This window comes from Pristiophorus japonicus, chromosome 15, assembly GCF_044704955.1.
Source record: "Pristiophorus japonicus isolate sPriJap1 chromosome 15, sPriJap1.hap1, whole genome shotgun sequence".
Taxonomy (NCBI): domain Eukaryota; kingdom Metazoa; phylum Chordata; class Chondrichthyes; family Pristiophoridae; genus Pristiophorus; species Pristiophorus japonicus.
The window spans coordinates 66,244,887-66,270,484 of NC_091991.1; the positions used below are offsets into that span (position 1 = coordinate 66,244,887).

The 25,598-nt window shown below is 44.1% G+C and overlaps 1 protein-coding gene across 1 annotated transcript in view; it reads right to left on the minus strand.

The window, feature by feature from the left end:
- LOC139280827 (rho GTPase-activating protein 8-like) overlaps window positions 1–25,598 on the minus strand; it is a 58,158-nt gene that overhangs the window by 23,592 nt on the left and 8,968 nt on the right. Inside the window, exons 3-6 of the mRNA XM_070900558.1 lie at window positions 22,262–22,349; window positions 20,398–20,529; window positions 17,176–17,262; window positions 8,496–8,594 (exon numbers count right to left, since the gene is read on the minus strand). Coding sequence (XP_070756659.1) covers window positions 8,496–8,594; window positions 17,176–17,262; window positions 20,398–20,529; window positions 22,262–22,349 — 406 coding nt within the window. The remainder of the gene's footprint in view (window positions 1–8,495; window positions 8,595–17,175; window positions 17,263–20,397; window positions 20,530–22,261; window positions 22,350–25,598) is intronic.

Below are 25,598 nucleotides of genomic sequence, written 5' to 3' on the forward strand. Positions count from 1 at the left end.
AATTAGTCGTTGAAGCTCTCTGAAAAATTGCAGACTATAAAAATGAACCAATGAGGATCGGGGAGGAGGTGGGACCAGAGTGTTCACGTTTGGGTTCCTTCCAATGACTTCATTGGTGTCTGTGGGAGGAGAGCGGAAGTTGGCTGGCTGGTAACTCGGCAAAGAGCAACTGAAAAATAGAAACGTTTCGTCGGCAGTCAGTAAATTTTAAAGTTCAACCAAGGGCTAGTCGCCATCATTCACCACGAGTCTCCTGCTGGCTTCATGCGGTCTGCTAGAGGTGTTTATTAGTTGCGCAAACTTTTCCTAAGCCAGTTGCGTGGGATAATCTTAATACGTCCTTACTATACAGAATAAATGCACACGAGGCCCATGCTTGAGAGGTGGTCAGTCTGTGACCTGTCCTTTATTTCATAGCACTCAAGTGCTGGAAGTGGGTGGAGCTTGCCCTTTTATATCTGAAGGTCCAGGTTAGGAATGTCTCCCACAAGTTCACCACCTAATGGTCAGTGTTCTCACAGTGTACAACTTAGGTCAGATTATACATGGGTTACAATGCTGGTTGAATACATGACATCACCTCCCCCCCCCCAAAGTCTTATTGGGATCACAGGTTGAGTCTCTCTGGTGGTTTACGCTCCCTTGTAGAGTGCCTGAGTTGGGGCTCCGGTTGTTGGGCGCTGGCCTGAGTGTCTGCTGTTTGCAGTGCCTCAGGCCTGTCCGAACTGCCCACAGTGACTGGGCTCTCCTCCCTTTGGTTCCTGTGTTCGGTCACCTGTGGTGGAGTGAACTCTACATCGTGTTCTTCCTCTGCTTCTTCTATGGGGTTGCTGAACCTCCTTTTTGTTTGATCCACATGTTTGCGGCAGATTTGCCCATTGGTAAGTTTAACTACCAGAATCCTATTTCCCTCTTTGGCAACCACAGTGCCTGCGAGCCATTTGGGCCCTGCAGCGTAGTGGAGGACAAAAACAGGGTAATTTACATCAATACATCGCGCCCTCGCATTCCTGTCATGGTAGTCATATTGTGACTAGTGCCTGCTCTCGACAATTTGTGTCATGGTGGGGTGTATAAGGGATAACCGGGTTTTGAGCGTCCTTTTCATTAGCAGCTCTGCGGGTGGAACCCCTGTGAGCGAGTGTGGTCGGGATCTGTAGCCAACAGGAGGCGTGATAAGCGGCATTGTAGGGAACCCCCTTGGATTTTGAGCATCCCGTTTGATTATCTGCGCTGCTCGTTCTGCCTGGCCGTTTGAGGCCGGCTTGAACGGTGCCGTTCTAACATGATTAATTCCATTGCCTGCCATGAAGTCCTGGAATTCAGTGCTTGTGAAGCACGGGCCATTGTCGCTGACCAAAATGTCCGGTAGACCGTGGGCGGCGAACATTGCCCGTAGACTTTCTACTGTGGCAGAGGATGTGCTTGAATTTAAAATGTCACACTCGATCCATTTGGAGTAGGCGTCTACTACAACCAAAAATAGTTTTCCCATGAAAGGACCTGCATAGTCCACATGGATGCGTGACCAAGGCTTGGCGGGCCATGGCCAGGGGCTAAGGGGGGCTTCCCTGGGCGCACTGCCCAGTTGGGCACACGTGTTGCACCTGCGAACACAAAGTTCCAGATCTGCGTCTATCCCTGGCCACCAAACGTGTGACCTGGCAATTACCTTCATCGTGATAATGCCCGGGTGCTCATTGTGGAGTTCTCTGATGAACACCTCTGCCCATCTGGGGCATGACTACGCGGTTTCCCCACAGTAGGCAATCGGCCTGAATCGAGAATTCATCCTTGCACCTGTACGTGGCTGCCCAGTCCCCATTCAGGACACATTTCTTGACTAGACACAATAGCGGGTCTCTATTTGTCCAGACTTTAATCTGACGGGCTGTCACGGGTGAGCCTTCGCTTCCGAAAGCTTCAACAGCCATGACCATCTCAGCAGCATGCTCGGTAGTCCCCTCAGTGGTGGCTAGTGGGAGGCTGCTGAGTGCATTGGCGCAGTTTTCGGTGCCCGGTCTGTGCCGAATTGTGTAGTCATAGGCGGCTAACGTGAGTGCCCACCTCTGTATGCGGGCCGATGCATTTGCATTTATGGCCTTGTTGTCGGCCAAAAGGGACGTTAGGGGTTTGTGATCTGTCTCCAGCTCAAATTTCCTGCCAAACAGGTACTGGTGCATTTTCTTTACCGCATATACACATGCGAGCGCCTCCTTTTCTACCATCCCGTAGCCCCTTTCTGCCTGGGACAGACTTCTGGAGGCATAAGCTACCGGCTGTAACTGACCCTTGGCATTGACATGCAACACACACCCGACACCATAGGACGACGCATCGCATGTTAACACAAGTTTCTTACATGGGTCATATAGCGTTAACAGATTGTTGGAACATAAAAAATTGCGTGCTCTATTAAAAGCCCTTTCCTGGCTGTCCCCCCAGACCCATTCGCGACCTTTGCATAGGAGCACGTGTAGCGGCTCTAACAGCATGCTCAATTTGGGAAGAAAGTTACCAAAATAGTACAGGAGCCCCAGGAATGAACGCAGCTCCGTCGTGTTATGGGGTCTGGGTGCTCTCTGGATCGCTTCCGTTTTGGACGCAGTAGGGCTGATCCCGTCTGCTGCTACCCTCATCCCCAGGAATTCTACCTCTGGAGCTAGGAAGACGCACTTTGCCTTTTTCAGCCCTACCCGGTTCAGTCTGCGTAGCACCTCCTCCAGGTTGTGGAGGTGTTCTTCAGTATCGTAACCCGTAATGAGGATGTCGTCCTGAAAAACCACCGTCCCTGGAATCGACTTGAGGAGGCTTTCCATATTTCGTTGGATGATCGCGGCGGCCGAGCGAATCCCGAACGGACATCTGTTGTACTCAAACAACCCCTTGTGTGTCGTGATGGTGGTCAGCTTCTTCGACTCACTCGCCAGCTCCTGGGTCATGTAAGCTGAGGTCAGATCCAATTTTGAAAAAATTTGCCACCGGATAGCGTCGCAAAGAGGTCCCCCGCTCTCGGTAGCGGGTGCTGCTCTTGGAGTGACATCCGATTGATCGTGGCCTTGTAATCGCCACATATTCTGACCGACCCATCTGCCTTAAGCAGTGGCACAATCGGGCTCGCCCAGTCACTGAATTCGACTGGCAAGATGATGCCTTCCCTCAGCAGGCGGTCCAATTCGCCTTCTATCTTTTCCCGCATCACGTACGGCACCGCTCTGGCCTTGTGGTGTACTGGCCTGGCGTCCGGGTTTATGTGAATCACTACCTTGGCCCCCATGAAAATGCCAATGCCGGGTTGAAATAATGAGCCAAATTTGTCCAGGATCTGTGAGCATGATACTCGCTCCAGAGGAAATTGCATTGACATCGCCCCATTTCCAGTTCACGACAGCAAGCCAACTCCTCCCCAGTAGTGCGGGACCATGCCCCTGGACAACCCAGAGCGGCAACCTGTTCTCCGAATCTTTGTGGGTCACGACTACCGTGGCGCTGCCTAGCACCAGAATGATCTCCTTTGTGTATGTCCGTAGCTGTGCGTCAATCAGCGATAATTTTAGCCTCCTGGCCTTGGACGCCCACAACTTTTCGAACTGTTTGATACCCATCAGGGACTGGCTGGCCCCAGTGTCTAGCTCCATTAATACTTGGATGCCATTAAGGAGCACTTTCATCATTATCGGTGGCGTCCTGGTGCATGAACTGTATACGTGCTCCACATGAACTCGCTGAACTTCAGCTTCCAGCGATTTCCCCCAGCGTTCATTTCGGCAAGTATTTTGCTCATCTCTGCAAACTCCGGCTGAGTGTGTGCCTCCACGCCTCCAGCATGAGCTGCTGTTTGAAACAAAAGGGCCCTTGCCAATCGATTGTCCCTGACTGCCCCTGTGATTGTCCTTGAGTGCGCCATTAACAGGTGTTGATGGCCCCATTACAGGCCGCATTGTCCCTTGCAATGGCGTGAATCGCCGTTCAGCTTGCATTGTCTGTCGAACTCCCCCTCTGGGTTTGACTACATGTTGGGGCATGCCCGACTGCCCTTGTCTGCCTGGAGAACTGTATGCTGCTTTAACAATGTTAAATCTCTGTCCCAACCATTCTTTAACAGTACCTCTCGTCTGTTCTGCTAGTGGCCATGCTCGCGTGGTTTAAATCCCAGTTTCTTGTCGCCATTAATACGTCCTTACTATACAGTATAAATGCACACGAGGCCCATGCTTGAGAGGTGGTCAGTCTGTGACCTGTCCTTTGTTTCATAGCAATCAAGTGCTGGAAGTGGGTGGAGCTTGCCCTTTTATATCTGAAGGTCCAGGTTTGGAGTATCTCCCACAAGTTCACCACCTAGTGGTCAGTGTTCTCAGTGTACAACTTAGGTCAGATTATACATGGGTTACAATGCTGGTTGAATACATGACAAATCTTCGATCATTAATGTCAGAAAGCACCACTGGGCCGAATCGAGCTGAAATCCTGTTACCGCGACAGCACTGATTTATGTGCCGGAGCAGGGCTGCTGGAGTGAAAAAGCCTGAATTTTTCTAATCTTTCTTCGTAACTAGAATCTCTTCTTCCTGCTACCATCTCAGCAAATTTTTGCTGCACCACTTTCACAACTTTAATAACATTCCTAATGAGTGCCTAGAACTATACCCAATACTCCAAATCTGGTCTATCCAATGTCTTGTACAAATTCATCATCACTTCCTTGTTCTTGTATTTAAGGCCCCTTTGTATAGACCTCAGAATCTAAATCTGCCTTTTCTACATGCACTCCCACCTTTAAAGATCTATGTTATCTGCATCTCTGGGCCTTTGTTCCTGCACTCTTATGAATCTTATAATTTATTTTCTCTCAAAATGTATTACTTCACATCTCTCTGCATTGACCTACAACTGCCACCTATCTACCCATTCTGCCTGCCTGTCAATACCCTCCTACAATGTTCCACAGTCTGCATGTCCCCTAGTTTAGTATCAGCAAACTTTTATATCATACAAAAAAACAAAAACAGGTTCTAGCACAGACTCTGGGACAGACCCCACCAATCTGAAACACACCCTATTCTTTGCGTTCTGTCCCTAGGTATCCTTCAGCTGCAAAAGCCCTGAAATTGCCTCCCTAAACCTCACCATCTCGCCACCCTGCTTTCCTCCTTTAATACATTCCTTAAACCTACCTCTCATCTGCAATATCTCCTTATGTGGCTCAGTGTCAATTTTGTTTGATAATGGTCCCATTTTACTATGTTAAAGGCACTGTATAAACACAAGTTGTTATTATTGTATGCATTCTAAAAATCCTTCTCCACTTTGGCCACAAAGTTTTGCTTATTATAAAATAGTCAAAGTTCCCCAACTCAGGTTAAAAAATTATATCGATTACCATATTACAAGCACATTATAGACAATTAAATAGTACAGTTGAGAGATTTGTATTCACTTGTATTGCCAACCTGACTCTGAGAAGGCACTGGAAAGAGAGAGAGAGTGAGAGTGGGGGGGGGGCGCGGAGAAAGGAAGATAGAAGAGAAAGAGAGGGGCAGAGATAGTGAGAAAGACATCCACCATTAATTTAAACAGAACATTCCATAAATGGTGGAGGTCGGTGAGCCAACGGAACAACTTCCCACCACACTCCCCACTTCCCTGTGGCCCAAAAACAGACAGGAAAAAAACAAAAAAATTAGACCTAGAAATTAAAGCCAGCAGGATGATTTTAATCACAACCATGTATGCTTTTATATGTTTAAAAAAAAACACTCTCCACGTTTCCAGATAGTTAAAACATACAATTCAATTCACTTTGACAGACTCCAAAACCAATGCAAACCCAAGCAACGCTTAACTTTCTGTGGAAAGCATCAAACTGAAGTACAATACTACAGTCATATTTACTAGCGGTACTTCAATTATACACATGGTAGCTTCTAGTCATCTCTAAAACACTCCAATTTTATAGATATACACATATTTCAATACTAGTCTCAATGAGAGCTGTGATCAGATATACTTCATGTGCTGTGATTAAGTGGCTGCTATCAGAAAGATTAAGCTTTCATCATTCCAAAATCCAGTACCATCCAGAACAAGCACCTTTTCTATTTGTGCATAAAGCCTTTTTCTTCTCTTCCTAAAAAGGTCCAGTAAATGTAGCAATAAATTTAGTGCAAGTCCAGCAGATAGATTTTATTGGCTCATGTCATATCTCAACAAAATTTATCACTTTATTTCCACATTCTATGAAATGTTTATTGTTATTTGCACAAATTTCACACGGTAGTTACTACCTTGTATAGGGTTGATAGTCGCAAGGAAGAGCAAATAGGAAGCATAGGGATCTTTAGGAACATAGTTAAATCAAACTATTGTATTTAATGGCTTTACATTAGCTTGGGCAGCTACAAGAGGGAGAGCAAGTGTGTCACATACACCACAGAACGAGACCATTCGGCCCACTGTGCCTGTGCTGGCTCTTTGAAAGAGCTATTCAATTAGTCCCATTTTCCTGCTCTTTCTCCGTAGCCCTGCAAATGTTTCCTTTTCAAGTATTTACCCAATTCCCTTTTAAAGTTATTATTGAATCTACTTCTACCACCCTTTCAGGCAGTGCATTCCCAATCTGAACAACTCGCTACATTAAAAAAAAAATGGTCTTCATCTCCCCTCTGGTCCTTAGCCAGTTACCTTAAATCTGTGTCCTCTGGTTACCGACCCTCCTGCCAGTGCATATGGTTTCTCCCTATGTACTGTATCAAAATCCCTCATAATTCCAGTTTCTGTAATCTCTCCACATAACTGAAGTCCCTCATCCCTGGTACCATTCTAATAAATCTCCTCTGCACCCTCTCCAAGGCTTCGACATCCTTCCTAAAGTATGGTGCCCAGAATTGGCCACAGTACTCCAGCGGAGGCCTAACCAGTGATGTATAAAGGTTCAGCAGATTTTTCTTGCTTTTGTACTCTATGCCTCTATTTATAAAGCCAAGGATCCCATATGCTTTTTAAAAAAAAAGTCTTACTATGTGTTACCATGTCAGAAGATTTATATGTTTTGCATATTCAGAAATTAGAAATTATGGAGGGGAGGGAATTGAAATCTTGAACTCATCCTATTGCTTATACTTTTCTCTTCACAAGTTTTACAAATGCTTTACAGTGATCTGTTATTCCTTTGGTTGGAGCTCACTATGCTTGCTCACTTAGGTTCCCTGACTAAGTGATAATGGGCCAAAGGATATTCGGCGGGGACATAAAACAAGCAGTGGCAGATTGGCCAGCCGTAATACACCTGGATTTCAATGCAAAGGAAAAATCGGGCGGAATGTGTAATGAGCGGCCGATTAGATACCACCAGTTTTATGTCCCCGCTGAAGTTCAAAGTTCCGCCCAGTTGACTATGTACAGTATGGCCCCTGTATATCGGACACCTTACTGTACAATTCAAAAAAATGTTTTACGTACTTAGTTTCCATTCTACATTTTTCCTCTCCCAACTTACTTTGGTGCTGAATTACTTTGGAGTATGGCTACAAGGGTTGTCCGTCACCCTCCAGTAGATAAGAGGATCTTTACGCACCAGCCTCGACAGCAAAGTGTCGCCAGACTACTCAACTGTGAAGAATGCCACTACTGAGTTTCACCCTTCCTCTGTGCACTTTGTACCTTGTATTAGGTGTTACTGTTAGTTACCAGGAGCAGGAACTTGGCTAATTTGTGTCCTTTCTCTAGCCCAGAACAACTGAGACCCCACTTCTAGTGCCCCTACTTTGGGCCAAATGCAATCATCTAACTCAGCATAGACAACAGATTTAGAAGCTGAGGCCTTCCTCAGTGCATATGAACTAATATTTATAGTTAGCTCCACACTAAGCACTACACAGGATAGTTTGGTTTTAAAATCAAGAACTTTAGATTCTGCAGTTACATCACAATCACAATTTGCAGCAGGAAAAGCAAAGCTGTCATAATATCTCGTGTGACCTGAAGAAGTTAACAATGTAGAGTGCTCAAAGGGCAATGCAAAAACAGTGAAGGAAAAAGTCATAGTAATTTAAATAAAAATGTAGAGGAATTAGTTTATGATTGGAGAGCTGTAAAGATGAAAAATAACAAATGATATTGCTCTTTTATTCTGTATTTAAGTTCAACAATTTCATTATGTACAAGTTTGTATAAGAGTGAGCTAGTTGCTCCAATACAGCAGCTTGGAAGTCTCAGCTGCCTCGATGGAGAGTTTTGCCCATGCTCACTTGGGCACTGGATGAAATGCACCCAGCAATAGAATACTTCAATTTCAGGGAAGTATGACCGCAGCAAGAGAGGAAAGCCCATGAGATTAAATCATCCTCCCCAGTAGTTAGCCTAGCATGCAATAACAATGACAAAAGTGACAAATAGCTACAGTTCATGCAATAGTGGGGGATGTAAAATAAAAATAAGACACCTAAACACATTTATATGAAAAGATCTTTGTACCTGAAAGTAACCTCGATACATACCTGATTACTTCTGAAGGGATGATGAGCTGATCATAGTTCAGATGTTCTCTTAGTTCACTTAAGTAATTTACATATATGACCTTCTTTCCAAATTTATGACTGAAAGAAAATTGGACAATGGGTTAGAAAAGTGTTTCTGTAAGATTAAAATTATTTCAAAATCTATGCATTCCAAATCAATGTTTTGTACTTATTTCTAATGATCAGTTCTAGAAGAATGCTTTTGGGGATAGGGATCATTTTATTCTAGTAAAAATACTTAAGTGGCAATTTTAGAAGTGAGTACACTGTAGATCATGCAGGAAGTTTCTTCGCTAGTGGTGTTTGGAGGCATGCCACTCCCGGAATTAAAAAAATATATATATTTTATTTTGTGCACTTGCGGCATTGGAGTAGACTTGTTGTACAGATACAGAAATTGTTTATGGTATGTATACAGTTTCAAGGCGTGCAAAAAACAATTAATTAAAAGGCGCTGAACATGTTCCCCTGATGGCTCTGAGTTTATCCAGTGAATAGCTGATCCAAAGAGAGCAGGAAAACCAACCAAACCATCAACCTCATCAGCCAGTCAGCCTACCACCAATCAACCAGCAGAAACCACCTAGCACCCATCCATAACCAGAAGACAGCCACTGGAAGCCAACAAAACCAGTTGCCAGCCAAACCATAGCCAGCCAGCACCAGTCGAAGGCAGTCACCACCAAAAGATATATTCGCCAGAAGCCACCCATCTATAATTAACAGCCAACCAAACACCAACTGAAGCCGGCCAGCCAGCCACTTTTTTAAAGTCAGTCTGCAGTCAGTTATCAATTCACAGCTACCCACCAGTTCGCAGGCAGTTTGTAGTTGGTTTACAGCCAGCCACCAGCAACCAACAAACTGTCTGTGTTTATGAGAATATAGGGCACTGGAGAGGAAAGAAGCCTGGCAGAATTGAGAGCAGAATGGGAGAAAGATGGCTAGTAGAAATCAAGATAGCAGGGGGAGACAAAAAGAGCTGCCGGAATTGGGAGTGAGGGCGAGGACTGGGATGTGAAAGCAACATGACAAATCAGGAGGGAAGGAAGGGGTAAAAAAAGGGAGAGCTGCCAGAATTTGGAGGGGTAAAGGAGACAGAAGCTTTCAAAGTCATCGTGTAACGAGATAATGTATAGCGCCCTCTAGCTAGGAGGTATAGGGAGCTGTATTTGAGAGAGAGGGTCTGTGAAGGAACGCCATCTTAAAGCTCCACATAGCGGTTTGAGATCTCCCAAATAAAGAAAGAGAGTTAAGCAGAACCAAGAATATTCAAGAGACTATAAAATACATGGTGTCAGAAGCAGAGACTTTCAATCTTTCATCGAACGCATCTACGACCAAAATAGTGGAACTGTAAAACTTTTGAATCGATTGAAATCGACGTTAAGAAGTGTAGTGCAGATCACGCGTGGATCAGTGAAGGGGGATAAATAGTCATAAGCTTATAAAATAATCTAGAGGCATTAGTAAAGTAAACTAAGTGGCATAAGTTATTGTAGAGCCTCGATTGAAAAAGTATTTCTACAATTACATGGCCACGATATTTTACTATTAGACTTGTTCTAATCCTCTGGGTATTTGAACTGTATACTGTATGTGACAAACTCAAAGTCCTAAACTGTAGCGAGCTATCATGACCATTATCATCATAGGCAGTCCCTCGGAATGGAGGAAGATTTTCTTCCACTCTTAGCAGGAGTTCTTAGGTGGCTGTACAGTCCAATACGAGAACCACAGTCCCCGTCACAGGTGGGAGAGACAGTGGTTGAAGGAAAGAGTGGGCGGGGAGTCTGGTTTGCCGCACGCTCCTTCTGCTGCCTGCACTTGATTTCTGTATGCTCTCAACAATGAGACTCGAGGAGCTCAGCGCCCTCCCGGATGCACTTCCTCCACTTAGGGCAGTCTTTGGCCAGGGACTCCCAGGTGTCATTGGGGATGTTGCACTTTATCAGGGAGGCTTTGAGAGTGTCCTTGTAATGTTTCCGCTGCCCACCTTTGGCTCATTTGCCGTGGATGAGTTCAGAGTAGAGCACTTGCTTGAGAGTCTCATGTCTGGCATGCGAACTATGTGGCCTGCCGATCGGAGCTGATCAATGTGGTCAGTGCTTCAATGCTGGGGATGTTGGCCTGGTCGAGATCGCTAACATTGATGCATCTGTCCTCCCAGGGGATTTGCAGGATCTTGCGGAGACATCGTTGGTGGTATTTCTCCAACGACTTGGTGTCTACTGTACATAGTCCACATCTCTGAGTCATACAGGAGGGCGACTTTACAAAGGCCTTCAACACTGTTAACCGCAAGGGTCTATGGAGCGTCCTCCTCCATTTCGGATGCCCCCAAAAGTATGTCACCATCCTCCGCCTGCTTCACGACGACATGCAGGCCGTGATCCTTACCAACAGATCCATCACAGACCCAATCCACATCCGGACCGGAGTCAAGCAGGGTTGAATCATCGCCCCAACCCTCTTCTCAATCTTCCTCACTGCCAAGCTCCCCGCTAGAGTGGAACTAAACTACAGAACCAGTGGGAACCTGTTCAACCTTCGCCGTCTCCAGGCCAGGTCCAAGACCACCCCAACCTCTATTGTCGAGCTACAGTACACAGACAACGCCTGCATCTGTGCAGACACACAGGCTGAACTCCAGGACATAGTCGATGTATTTACTGAGGTATACGAAAGCATGGGCCTTACGCTAAACATCAGTAAGATAAAGGTCCTCCACCAGCCTGTCCTCGCCGCACAGCACTGCCCCCCAGACATCAAGATCCACGGGGACAACGTGGACCACTTCCCTTATCTCAGGAGCCTCCTATCAACAAGAGCAGGCATTGATGACGAGATCCAACACCGCCTCCAGTGCAGCCTTCGGCCACCTGAGGAAAAGAGTGTTTGAAGACCAGGCCCTCAAAACTGTCACCAAGCTCATGGTCTACAGGGCCGTAGTATCATGACCACCACAATGCCAACTCCCGCGCACCTTCCTCTCCCACTCCATTGCAGGTGACTGGCGATTTGAAAGCCAACTGGAAAAATTCAAACAGCTGTGGGACAGCTATGAAATTATCACGAATATTGTGGAAAAACCAGATAGAGTTAAGGTTGCAATGTGCATCACTGCCATTGGCAGCGATGCCCTAGATATCCACAATAATCTTCCCTACAAATCAGAGGAAGACAAGCAGGAAATCGAGATCATTTTGATGCTCTGGGACGAGCACTGTAAAGATAAAACCATCATCTATGAACAGTACCAGTTTAACAACTGTGTCTCAGATATCTCGTGAAAGTGAGAGAGCGTGCATCACCATGTGATTTCGGCAATTTGAGGGATGAATTCATCAGAGACCCCATAGTCTGCAGAATATCTGATAACACTCTGCGTAAGGGGCTGTTGCAAAAATCAAGTCTAACACTCGATAAATGTGTGATGCTCTGTAAAGCTAGAGGCCACAGTTGCGCAAGTGAAATCTAAGAAGCTCACTAAAACAGAATCTGATGACGTCAATGCTGTCAGACAGAAACCCCGACCCACAAAAGGAAAAATTGACAGACAAAGAGTTCACGAACAAATGTAGATATTGTGGCAAAAACTAAATGCATAGCATATGGGAAGACCTGCACAAGTTGCGGCAAAAACTAAATCACTTTTCTTAAATGTGCAGACAAAGTGGATTGAGGTAGATGTCTACACATAACCCTAACTACAAGAGCAAGCCAAAGGTTTATGCACTATATGAAGAGAGTTATGATTCTGATTTTGAAGTCATGACCGTAAAGATGATTGGTAAAGTTGATCACACAATCAAGGACAAAGCTGACAGAAAGTATCCCAACAAGATTATGACTACCTTCTCCATTAAAGGTCAAATTGTAAAAATGCAAATAGATTGTGGGGCCACATGCAATGTGCTACCTCTTTAGATACTTACCAAAAGGCGTTTAGATAAAAGAATCTAAGACAGTACCGTCACTATATGACAACCATGCAACCATTCCAGAGGTAGGGACTTGTAATGTGCCACTGGAAAATACAAAGAACAAGCAAAAGTACGTTGTGGCCTTTGAGATAATTCAGAGCCAAAGTGCACCACTGATTGGCTCACGCACTGCTCAACAGCTATAACTGATAAAAGTGCAGCATCATCATCATCATAGGCAGTCTCTCAGAATCGAGGAAGATTTGCTACCACTCTTAGAATGAGTCCTTAGGTGGCTGAACAGTCCAATATGAGAGCCACAGTCCCTGCCACAGGTGGGACATACAGTCATTGAGAATAAGGGAGGGTGGGACAGGTTTTCCACACATTCTTTCCGCTGCCTGCGCTTGTTTTCTGCATGCACTCGGCGATGAGACTCGAGGCGCTCAGCGCCCTCCCGGATGCACTTCCTCCACTTGGGGTGGTCTTTGGCCAGGGACTCCCAGGTGTCGGTGGGGATGTTGCACTTTATCAGGGAAGCTTTGAGGATGTCCTTGTAACGTTTCCTCTGTCCACCTTTGGCTCATTTGCCATGAAGGAGTTCCGAGTAGAGCGCTTGCTTTGGGAGTCTCGTGTCTGGCATGCGGACAACGTGGCCTGCCCAGCGGAGCTGATCAAGTGTGGTCAGTGCTTCAATGTTGGGGATGTTGGCCAACACCTAATGTTGGTGTGTCTGTCCTCCCAGGGGATTTGTAGGATCTTGCGGAGGCATCGTTGGTGGTATTTCTCCAGTGACATGAGGTGTCTGCTGTACATGGTCCATGTCTCAGCCACACAGGAGGGCGGGTATTACTATAGCCCTGTAGACCATGAGCTTGGTAGTAGATTTGAGGGCCTGGTCTTCGAACATTCTTTTCCTCAGGTGGCCGAAGGTTGCGCTGGCGCACTGGAGGCGGTGTTGAACCTCATCATCTATGTCTGCTTTTGTTGATAAAAGGCTCCCGAGTTATGGGAAATGGTATCAGAATATCGCAGTGGTAAATGAATCACGCGAATCGTAAACTACGAACAAGACAAACATCTTGCTAGCATCAATAACTGATGTCAACAATGCGTATCCGGATGTGGTTAAAGGACTTGGACACATGCCAGGGACAGTTCACCTTGAATCAGCGACACTAGCTGTAATGCCAACCAGACGGGTGCCAATAGCGATCAAACAAACGCTAAAAGAGGAACTCAATCATTTGGAAAATCGACAAATCATCACGAAAGTTGTTGAACCGACAGACTGGGTATCCAGTCTAGTGACTGTACAAAACCAAATGGAAAGATACAAGCATATATCGACCCTCAACATCTGAGCAATGCCCTGAAACGTGGACACTATCCACTTCCTGTGATCGACGACATCTTGCCACAAAAATGTCAAATGTAAAGGTCTTCACTAAAGCAGACTGCAAGGAGGGTTTCTTGCAATGTGAACTAGACATCGAGTCCTCCTACCTCACGACCTTCCAGACTTCATGGGGACGATATCTATTTAATAGAATTCCATTTGGCATCAGTCCTGCCCAGGAAATCTTCCAGCAGAAGCTAGACCCGAACTTCGAGGGTCTAGATGGAGTCTACAAGATTGCGGATGATATCTTGATCACTGGATGCGGTGAGACACTTAGAGGCCAATCACGATCATGACGCAAACTTACGTAACTTTATGCAGAGAGCAAAACATCAAACTTAACTTTAATAAGTTCAAATACAAGAACTCCCAAGTGAATTACATGGGACACATATTGTCTAGTGATGGACTCAAAGCTGACCCAAGCAAAGTGGTCGCAATCAACGAAATGCAGAAACCGCAGGTGTACAACGATTTGTTGGCATGCAAAATACCTCGCAAAATTCTTGCCAGATCTTTCAGACCTCAGTGAGCCTCTGCAACAGCTTACTCATAAAGACACGGTCTGGAAATGGACTGAACAAGACAAAGCATTTGAAGCTATAAAACAATGCGTAACAGATTCTCCGGTGCTCAGGGTACTTTGACCACAAACTTGCAACCAAAGGTCAAGGACAGGCTTTGAGCAAGGGTCTTGGGTTCGTCCTTCTGCAACAGGAACAACTATATGCATACGCGAGCAGAGCGCTCACTCCAGCAGAAACACGATACTCTCAAATCGAAAAGGAGCTGCTTGCTCAAGTCTTCGGAATGGAACAAAACCATCAATATGTATATGGTCACAAGATCACGCTATGCACAGACCTTAAGCCTTTGGTTGCTATATGACACAAGCCGTATCTGCAGCACCCAAGCGACTACAATGTCTGCTCATTCAGCTCAACCAATATGACGTTGAAATAAAGTATCAACCAGGAAAAGAATTGTACCAAGCAGACACTCTCTCACGCGCATACCTTGAAAACGTGAGATCACCGACAGAAATTGCAGTGGAATACATCCACATGGTGGACTTTCTCACACTCTCCAAACAAGGACTGACTACCATACAATGTGCAACTGTAAGCGACTCCACTCTATAACTGGTCATACAACAAATCACAATGGGATGGCCAGAAACGACACGACATGAATGCCCACCTGAAACGCATGCATACTTCAAAGTACGTGACAAACTCACAACACAGGATGGCATAGTGTCATACCAAAATCCCAAGATCCGACATTCATCAGCGACTACATGCTGCTCACACTGGCATCAAGAACACTGTTCGATGTGCCAGAGAATGCATTTATTGGCCAGGACTAAATAGTGACATAAAAGACTGTTTCAAAGTGTGAAACATGTAACACCTATCAACTGAGCCAACCAAAAGAACCATTGATAAGTCACAACCCCCCTCAGAGACTGGGGGAAAAGATTGGTTGCGACATATTCATGCTCGATGGCAAAGACTACTTATGCACAGTGGACTACTTCTTGGACTATTTCGAGATAGACAATCTGCACAGAAAGAAAGATGCCACTGTCATTATCACACACCTCAAGAAATATTTCTCTAATCACGGTATGCTAGACAAGGTTCAATCCGACAATGGACCTCCCTTCAACTCACGACAGTTCACAAACTTTGCCACAGAATATGGATTCGATCACGCAACAAGCTCACCAAAATATCCACAAAGCAACGGAAAGGTTGAGAACGTGGTTAAGCTCGCAAAGCGGTTAATCAGGAAGACAAAAAGACTATGGTAACTTCTACATGAACCTTCTCATCTGGCGAAACACACCAACTGAAGGCCTTGATAGTTCATGAGCACAACGCTTACTCAGACGCCACACAAAGACAAATGTCCCAATCGCAAATGAACTACTCAAACCAAGAATCATACATGACGTCATCGTCAACAAAGAAAGGAACCATGCCAAACAAGCACACTACAACAACAGAGGTGCTACAGCAATTCCTACACTGCAGGAAGGAAAAACAGTGAGACTGAAACAAACGTGAGAAAGCAAAGAGTGGCAAAAAGCTCGGGTTCAGAAACAAGTCGGCATTTGTTCATATCAGGTCATTACAGAAGATGGCTGTGAGTATCGCAGAAACAAAAAACATCTGAGAGCATGTTGAGCCAGTCATCGAAACTCCAGAGATCTCAATGATACCCACAGACTATCAGCTGCCAACTAATGCACGAAACAGCACTTAAACGACAACGTGTGAAAACAGGGATATGTTGCCGGATATTTCCCCTCAGAGCACTGATAAAGGGACTAAAGCGATCAGTGCACAGAACACCACCGAAACAACCAGTTTGAGGCGAAGCAACAGAATCCGAACACCAAAATACCTGGAGCACTATGTACAGAAATAAGAAATCATGGACACTGGGGTAAAAAATAAGGCAAGAGTTTTGTTATTGTTTGTTAAACTTGCAGTTGTTTAATACATGTATTCATAAGAAGTTAACTACCCGTTTATATTGAAGCTAACTTTATTTCATTTTTGTTTATTATGAAAGGAAAGGTGCAACGAGATAATGTATAGCGCCCTCTAGTTAGGAGATATCGCTATACTGTATAGCGTCCTCTAGCTAGGAGGTATAGGGAGCTGTATTTGAGAGAGAGTGTCTGTGAAGGAATGCCATCTTAAAGCTCCACGGCTGTTTGAGATCTCCCGAATAAATAGAATTAAGTTGAACTAAGAATGTTCAAGAGACTATAAAATACAAGGTGCAGGGTGATGAGGAGAAGAGGAGAGCATTCAGAATTAAGGAGCAGGAACAGGGTGAAGGAGAAGAAGGAAAAGCACAATAATGAGATAAAAGAACTGGAAGTGGGAGAGACAGCTATGCCAGTACAGTCAGCTAACTCTGTGGTTACAGAAACTGAGTAAATACAGAAGGCTTGTGATGTTTCTCCTGCTGCCATAACACTGTTGTATTAATTCAAACACTGTAAAAGTCAAGTCTGTATCAGTGATGCTGCTTTTTCAGCTCCTGATTCTGGCAGCAATTGTTGCCCGATCCCATCCCAAAAGTAACGGTGGCGAGCATATGACAGCATTTACAACAGCTGGAAAGTGAACAATTTGGCTTCAAAATTCGAAGTGGGTATATACCCTTGGGTAAAAGCAGAATGCACATTGGCACAATGTCTCTGATAGCAGTCCTCAAGACCTCCTAACCCAAACTATTCCACTGCGTATTTTTAATTTGCGCTCTTATGGCTTTGACCAAGTGTAATTACAGGCCATTTCACAAAACGTACCTTATAAGTGGCTTGAAAATATTCCAAAGAATTCGGATAAAGTTTGTTGGGTGCACAACGTAAAGGGCTTTAAGATTTTTCTTGTATCTATAAAAAGGAAAGAAAAAACATTTTTGAATCAAAGGAGCTGAAAATCTGCAGTTTAGTCATCTTATGAAAGTGTTAATCATTGAATTAGACCTGTTGTGGTTGGAGACAAGGGATTCCTTGAATCAATGAAAAATAAATGGTACATTTCATGCTACTAGATAAAAATCAGGACCATTAACTCTGGCTGATTTTTTCCCCCCAAAATTCTTCTTAATCATGACCAATTTTAGATAACAGCCCAGCCCATCGATGAAACTCGATACCTTCCTGGTCTGTTACATACTAGAGAGTGCATCAACTGAACTATTGGGAAGTTAAGTAGCACAATTTAGCCAATGATAAATATAGGTGGAATTTGTCATTAGCATGTGATCTGACTATGATGTCCCTGTTGTCATGGGATACAAGGAAACAGTATTGCATTCCAGTGTAGTCAGGAATTATCCATGCACAAATCACCCCAAAACAAAATTCCGTACTCCTTTGAATATATATTCAATACATATATTGAAATGGTTATCAATGCTGTATCACAAAGATCCTTCCCCCTGTATTATCCCCTAAAACTTCCTATGGAAAAAGGATATTAGAGCTTGCTTTGTTCATCACTTTCAGCTGACAACGGCCAGCTCGTGGAATGCCTCTTGTTTGCAGGTTGTTATTGTTTGATATAGCAGACTTCAGGGGAAAAGTAAAAAACTCCTAACATATTTTAGTGGACTGGTGATTTACAAAACTGTAACAAAGCCAAGGATTTATCTTCAGGGCCCAGCGCTGATACAAATACCCTAGATGATATTACTAATGTGGGACCGAATATGGCAAGATCCAGAGAAAAATTCAATTAAAAAAATTCCACAAAAATGTCAATTAGAGCCACTTTGGAAAGGTTTGTAAACAAACAATTTAGATCTTTCTCACAACACAAACATATTTGCAGTTTTCTGGCTCATTACAACCATCACCTCCAAAGTATTTTTCTGCTACCTTGCATTTTTTTTTAAAAAGCTGAATTTTTGGGGGAAAAAATAAGTTTTATATTGTAAGTTAGAAAACACAAACCAGCAACACACTTCGCAGCTGTAATTCTGCTCAAAACAGGCAGAAGCAAATGATTCAAAGCACTTGACATGCAAAGACACATTCATCCAATGGGAAACAATCCTGGTATTTTAAATTGGAGATATACAACAACAACTTGTATTTATATAGTGTCTTTAACGTATTAAAACATCCCAAGTCGTTTTACAGGAGCATCATAAAACACAATTTGGCACTGAGCCACATAAGGAGATATTAGGGAAGATGCTTGGTCAAAGAGGTAGGTTTTAAGCAACATCTTAAAGGGGGAAAGAGGGGTAGAGGGGTTTAGGGAATGAATTCCAGAGCTCAAGGCCTTAGCACGGCCACCAATGTTGGAGTGATTGAAATCGAGGATGCTCAAGTAGACCAGAATTAGAGGAGTGCAGATATTGAAGGGTTGTGGGGCTGGAGGAGATTACAGAGATAGGGAGAAGTGAGGCCATGGAGGAATTTGAAAGCATGGTGAGAATTTTAAAAGATGTTGCTTAATGTAGATCAGCGAGCACAAGGGTGATGGGTGAACGGAACTTGGTGCAAGTTAGGACATGGGCAGCCGAGTTTAGGATGACCGCAAGTTTACAGAGGGTAGAACATTGGAGGCAGGTCAGGACTGCGTTGGAAGAGTCAAGTCTAGAGGTAACAAAGACATGGATGAGGGTTTCAGCAGCAGATGAGCAGAGGCAGGGACGGAGTCGGGTGATGTTCCGGAGGTGGAAATAGGTGGTCAGAAGCTCATTTTGGGGCCAACTATGAAACCAAGATTATGAACTGTCTGATTCTGCCTCAGACAGTTGACAGGCAGAGGGATGGATTTGGTGGCTAGGGAACAGAGTTTGTAGTGGGGATTGAATGCACAATGGGTCCATCAGCATCTGAAAAGGGAAATTTGGTTAATATTTTGGGTGGAGACTGCTGATTACAAAATGTTTCAAGTGAAAGTTTGGCCTAGTGGTAGAACTCTTGTCCGAGTCAGAAGATTGTTGGTTAAAATCCAGAAACTGAGGACATAACCTAGGCTGACACTCATTGCGGTACTGAGGGTGTGCACCAATGTTAGAGATGCTGTCTTTCAGATGAAACATTAAAACAAGGTCCTGTCTGACTATTTCAGGTGGCTATGAAAGATCCTGTAGCACTACTCAAGGAAGAGCATGGGAGTTCCGCCAGTGTTCCGCACAACATTTATCCCTCAATCAACACCTTCAAAAAACTGATAAAATGGTCATTTAGGTCACTGCTGTTTGTGGGATCTTGCCGTGTGAAAATTGGCTACTGTGTCTGCCTCCAAACAATAGTGACCACACTTGAAAAGCAATTTATTGACTGAAGTGCTTCAGGACATGTTGGGGATGGGAAAGAGGATATATAAAAATATAAGTTCATACCATTTTTCTCTTATGATATTGATAGATCTGTACATTTTAAACTGGTCTTGTTTTTTTCTTCAAACGGCACTAAAGATTATGGGGTGTTATAGAGTCAAAGCCTCTTAAGGTGCTTTTACTTTGCAAAAGTGCAGCTGGCAGCAAATGCACATTTCTGGTGCTGATGGCTGCACTTGTTAATAGAAACAGCCTAACTTACCTTGTTCCTAGAACAGTGAAAACTCAATGTTTCCACTGGTCCCCTGATCCACTATTGGAACAATGATTTCTGTGTTTCTCTGTTGAAACCAGTGCGTTGATTTAATGCGACATCGTGCTTGCATTTACATAAAGTAGCATCACAACGTGGACACAATGATGCATACAACTAGTTTGCCGTTAATTTCTGTGGAAAATCCACTATGCACAATTTCACCACAAAGTGATATTTCCAGGCCCACTCCTGAAGTGGTCTCCAATGGGCTGATATGGAGATCAGAACAAGGCAACAGTGTGAATGTGGGAGAATGATGCAAAGTGCTTGCTCTCAGAATGGAAAAAAAAACATTCTCTTTATCCAAGTAAATGCTTGGAATGCATAAACAAATTGGTACCTTAATACTGGGTCATTTGCTAGCAAGCATAGTACCACCCAATTTGACTAATTTGGAAGAAATTGCCTTACTTTCTGTCAAATTCCTTGTAGGCATTCTGTAGCCAGCTTAAAGATGGCTTGTTGCTGCTCTTCAGCCCGTAGTGAAAGTAAACCAGAATGTAATCGCTCTCAACATACTGATCCAGTGTATACTTCAGATATCTGGAGAGGGTGGGCAAAGCAAATTATTTCAAAATCAATGAAATGCCATTGCTACTCTTGCTGATGTTTGAAAATTAAGCCATTGTTAAATCTGTACAAGGCCCACTTTAACCAGAGACACATTGCCAGAAACTAATATTGATTATATTAGAGCACACAGTGCACATTTCAATAGATATACAAGGCATTGATAGATTTTCCTCAACAAAAACATAGTAACTTTCTAAGGATCAACTTAAGAACAATAACAAACTCGCCTGTAGGATATGGGAGCAAAGTTTTAATCACAGACCTGCAAATTGGGAATACTTAAATAGTTTGAGGGCACAATCTAAAAACGTAAAATTGATTGCCTTTTGTATTCTCTTCTATACATTTTGGTTAGTGATACTGCCTCAACAGCTCAGATTTTCTCCTCTCCTCTCCAGTCATTGGTGGCAGATGTTGGGGATGCCAATATTACACCACCCTAGTGGACATCCCTAAATTGTGAGCCTAGACACCAAGTGCCAGCAGTTATTTACTATGGGGCGGGGGCAGAATTGCTGAGCTGAAGCTTATTCTTATCCAACATCTACAGATCCACTAATAATCACCAGGTAATGACGAGGCATGTGACCCAGACTGATTCTCCCCTTCCTCCATCTGCCAATTCTAAAAAAATATCTGTAGATATCAAAAGGATGCAGTTTCAAACACTGCAGGTTCCAGGACCTTGGATTTGAAAGTAAATTCTGCCAAATGCTACTTACTTTCCCCAAGGCTAAATGCAAAGCCGGAACAGTGTGTCTCACACAAGTGAGCTCAGGTAACAGACTTCAAGTCAATTTAATAAAATTGTGAATGTAAATAAGAGCAATCTATTGGTGGATCATATAAATCAAAATTAAATCATAAGGGAGAAAGGAATCATTCCATAGGCAGAGCTATTAGTGTATTTCAATAAACTAATATTTTTATGAAGCATTTATAGCGCAGACTACCCAATGAGCAGAGGAATGGAAATTTATTTCCCTCACCAGCAAGTTACTGATTTCTAGTAGCCATTCGAGATGATTCGACTGGGGGAAAAGACAACCAGCATGACTAAGTGTGCACTGAATGCACAGCAACATATCAGATCTGCCCACCAGCCTTAGCTGGGAACAAGTATGTTGCGGGGTGGACTACAGGAGAGAAGCTGCCAATGAAATGAGGACCAATATAGATTTAAGAGAATAATAATATCCTTTATGTTATATACCACAAGATGGCAGTGTCAGACCAATCTTTAACTCTGGTTAAGTGTGAGAAATTTCAGTCAAGCTGAGAAAATTATAACAAATCAATTCACCCACAGATGCAATAGACTGATAATAGTGACCATCAGTGCAGCTGAGGTGTTGGGAGGGATCTGCCTGGGTTGGGGTTGTTCTAGAGTAAATTATTTAAAACATACGTAACATCACGTTATTTAACAAAATCCCATTCTATGATGATGATGATTGCTTTAAATTACAAATCGTTTGCAGATAATGATTAATATTTGAAGTATAAAATATATTTTGAGCTTCCCATCAAATTAATTTTAGAAAGCTAAAAGACATTGCTTCACTCCAGAGTAAACAAATTCCCTGAGAGAGGAAATTGTTAAACTGTGCCATACTTTAGTAAGGCGAGCACGGAAATGCCAACGTGACTCTTGGGATCACTAATGAAAGATTTTGTTATAGAAAATTAAGTTGGAACTTACTCTAGCAACTTCCGATGGTTAAGCTGATGGGAAGGAGGCATTCGACAACAGCTAAAAATAACCAGTTTCCTTCCATAATTGTCATCACCTAATTGGAAAGGAACCAGATAAAATTCAATTTTCAACATTAAAACTCTACACAGAGGAAGATGTACACCCAGGAGACACCATGATGGTTTTTTCAGCTCATAAATGGAATATGGAATGAAAGGCCCAAAAGGGACTGGCAGAACATTGCCAATTACAATTCCTGCGCTGGCAAGAGCCTTGCTTTGATTAACACAAAATACATCAGTGCTTGGGATGGTAACATTTTGCACCCAGATCAGGTTAAAGCACTGATTAATGGGACAAGTGATTTGGTGCAGAGATACATCTGCAAATTTCTGCGCTTAACATGTATAAAGTTATTTGCTGCCCAATATTACAATTTTTATATAAAAAATGAAAATTATATAAAAAGTGGAAGTTATGTTTTCTGAATGGATTTGAGCAGTAAACAAATCAGTTGCTTTACTGATCAGTAACAGGTTTAAGGCCTCAACACCAAACCAATGAGCATTTTGATGCAATTGATCATTCTAAATACTTCTTTGGTGGTGGTGGGTAAAAAGTAAGAGGGCCGACTACCCCCCTCGTACTGAGCGCATTTATATAATGCTGGCCATCAGGGGGTACAAAAAACACATCATTGTGTCCAGCCTGGGATGAAGTGGGGAAGAATGGTCATTGCCGTGACACTCCATGTCAACCGACCCAAAACCCACCATAAAATGAAACACTTCAGTACACTATGATAAATGATCCAGTCCCTTTTGGGCCTCTCATGCCATATTCCATTTATAGGGTTAAGAAATAAATGACTCGATAATACAAGTGACTGAGTATAAATTTCTAATTTCAGTAGACAGTTTTAATGGAATAAACCAAAGGAGTGTAGCCACCACGTAATGAAATGCCAGCACTCTTCAGAAGTCTACTGAAGAAGCCAAACATATGCAGAGCTTCTACGATAGTACAGAAAGTAGGGAAACTTCCAATATACAGAACTCCCTGAATGATTGATGGGTATCAACAGAGGTAATGAAATCCTCTCAGAAAACATCCTAGATGCAAATTTAGTTTCATTCTCTGGCTGTGATCAATTCCACATGGGGATTCCCACCAAAATGGGAATGACTACACGACCAGTATCTGAATGACTATAGAAGTCTGAACACTTCAGAGCTCAATTACCCCTCTTGAAAAATGAGTTTAAGGCATTAACTGTGCTGCACATGGCTTGTGTTCTGGAGCCACGCTAAACATCGTCACAATGTCCGTGTCGCCAGCAGCATGCAAAATATTTAACTTAAACTACAGATATAAGTATTGAGCATTGGAGGCATGGATGGCGAAGGTGTGCAGCTGTTCAGATAAGCATACAATCCCCGTGGCAGAAAAAAAGCAGAAGAGAGACTTATATTAATGTTGACAATTTTGTTGAATTAATTAGAGATAATGGGCCCAAGTTGCCACACGATAAAAAACGGGCGCCCCTCCGAAAAAAAACGCGCGATTCTGGAGCGCCCTGCAGCTCCATGTCTGCTTGGCGCGGCGCCCAGGGGGGCGGAGCCTACACTCGTGCCGATTTTGTAAGTGGGAGGGGGTGAGTACCATTTAAATTAGTTTTTTTCCTGCCGGCAACGCTGCGCGTGCGCGTTGGAGCGTTCGTGCAGTGTGAAGGAAACATTGGCACTCGGCCATTTTTGTAGTTCTTTGTAGCTGTTTAATTTTTGAACATTTTTTAATAAAAGCACATTGCCATCAGCACATCAGCACTGAGGCTTCTTGCAGCAGTGAGAAGGCTGCAGGAAGCCTCAGAAAGTTGAGGCAGCCGTTTCCCTCCTCCCCCCCCCGCGGGAACGAACGGCTTCCTCCCCGCCCCCTCTCCCCCTCTTCCCCCCCCCCCCCCCCCGCGGGAACGAACGGCTTCCTCCCCGCCCCCTCTCCCCCTCTTCCCCCCCCCCGCGGGAACGAACGGCTTCCTCCCCGCCCCCTCTCCCTCTCTCCCCCCCCCCCCCGCGGGAACGAACGGCTTCCTCCCCGCCCCCTCTCCCCCTCTTCCCCCCCCCCGCGGGAACGAACGGCTTCCTCCCCGCCCCCTCTCCCTCTCTCCCCCCCCCCCCCCGCGGGAACGAACGGCTTCCTCCCCGCCCCCTCTCCCTCTCTCCCCCCCCCCCCCCCGCGGGAACGAACGGCTTCCTCCCCGCCCCCTCTCCCTCTCTCCCCCCCCCCCCCCGCGGGAACGAACGGCTTCCTCCTCCCTCCCCCCCGCCCGCCGTCGGGAACAAACGGCTGCCCCAACTTGTGAGGCTTCCTGCAGCATTCTCCCTGGCACTTTCACACAGGTAGGAAGATGGTTTATTTAATCTTTTCTTTGCTTATAAATGTTTATTCAGGTTGGATTTATTTGTATAATATTTGTAGAAGTATAAATAAGGATTTATTATAGAATTTAATGACTTCCCTTCCCCCCCCCCCACCCCCCCCCCACCTCGTTCCCAACGCCTAATTTGTAACCTGCGCCTGATTTTTTTGTGTAGACAAGGTTTTTTCAATTCTACAAAAATCTTCACTTGCTCCATTCTAAGTTAGTTTGGAGTACGTTTTCACTGTGGAAACTTTGAAATCAGGCGTCAGTGGCCGGACACGCCCCCTTTTGAAGAAAAAATTATATTCCAAAGTGGAACTGTTCTACCTGACTAGAACTGCAGAAAAAAAAATTTGGAGAATTGCGATTTCTAAGATAGTCCGTTCTCCACCAGTTGCTCCTAAAAATCAGGCGCAAATCATGTGGAAACTTGGGCCCAACAATTGGATTGTTTTTCAATCATTTTCCTTTATATGTAATATTTAGATTTACATCAAGATAAAAAGCTATGAAATGATCTCACCTTCACAACTGATATCTACTATGGTAGAGCTGTTTATATCAGCTCACGGAAAATTTAAGAGGGGTGCGGGGGTGTGTACATTTGCAAGAAATTAAAATGGCACTGTATACTCTAACCTACATGTACTGTACACAGAACACAAAGGTCACAATTAAAATGTATTTCTGCAGGTCATGAAAAGTGCAATTATATTCTAATTGAAAATATAAAAAGGGAGTTCTACAGTCATTTGCAGAAGTGCGAGAACATTGAAGGCCAAGCATCCCTGATGTTTTGGCTATGGAAGTTTCACCTTTCTTTCCTGAATATTGTCAGAATATTTTCTAAAACACAGCTCTTGCAGTACTTCAGCCTGTCTGATCTGGTGGGGAGGAGGGAAAGGAGATCTCGACCATGCTCTC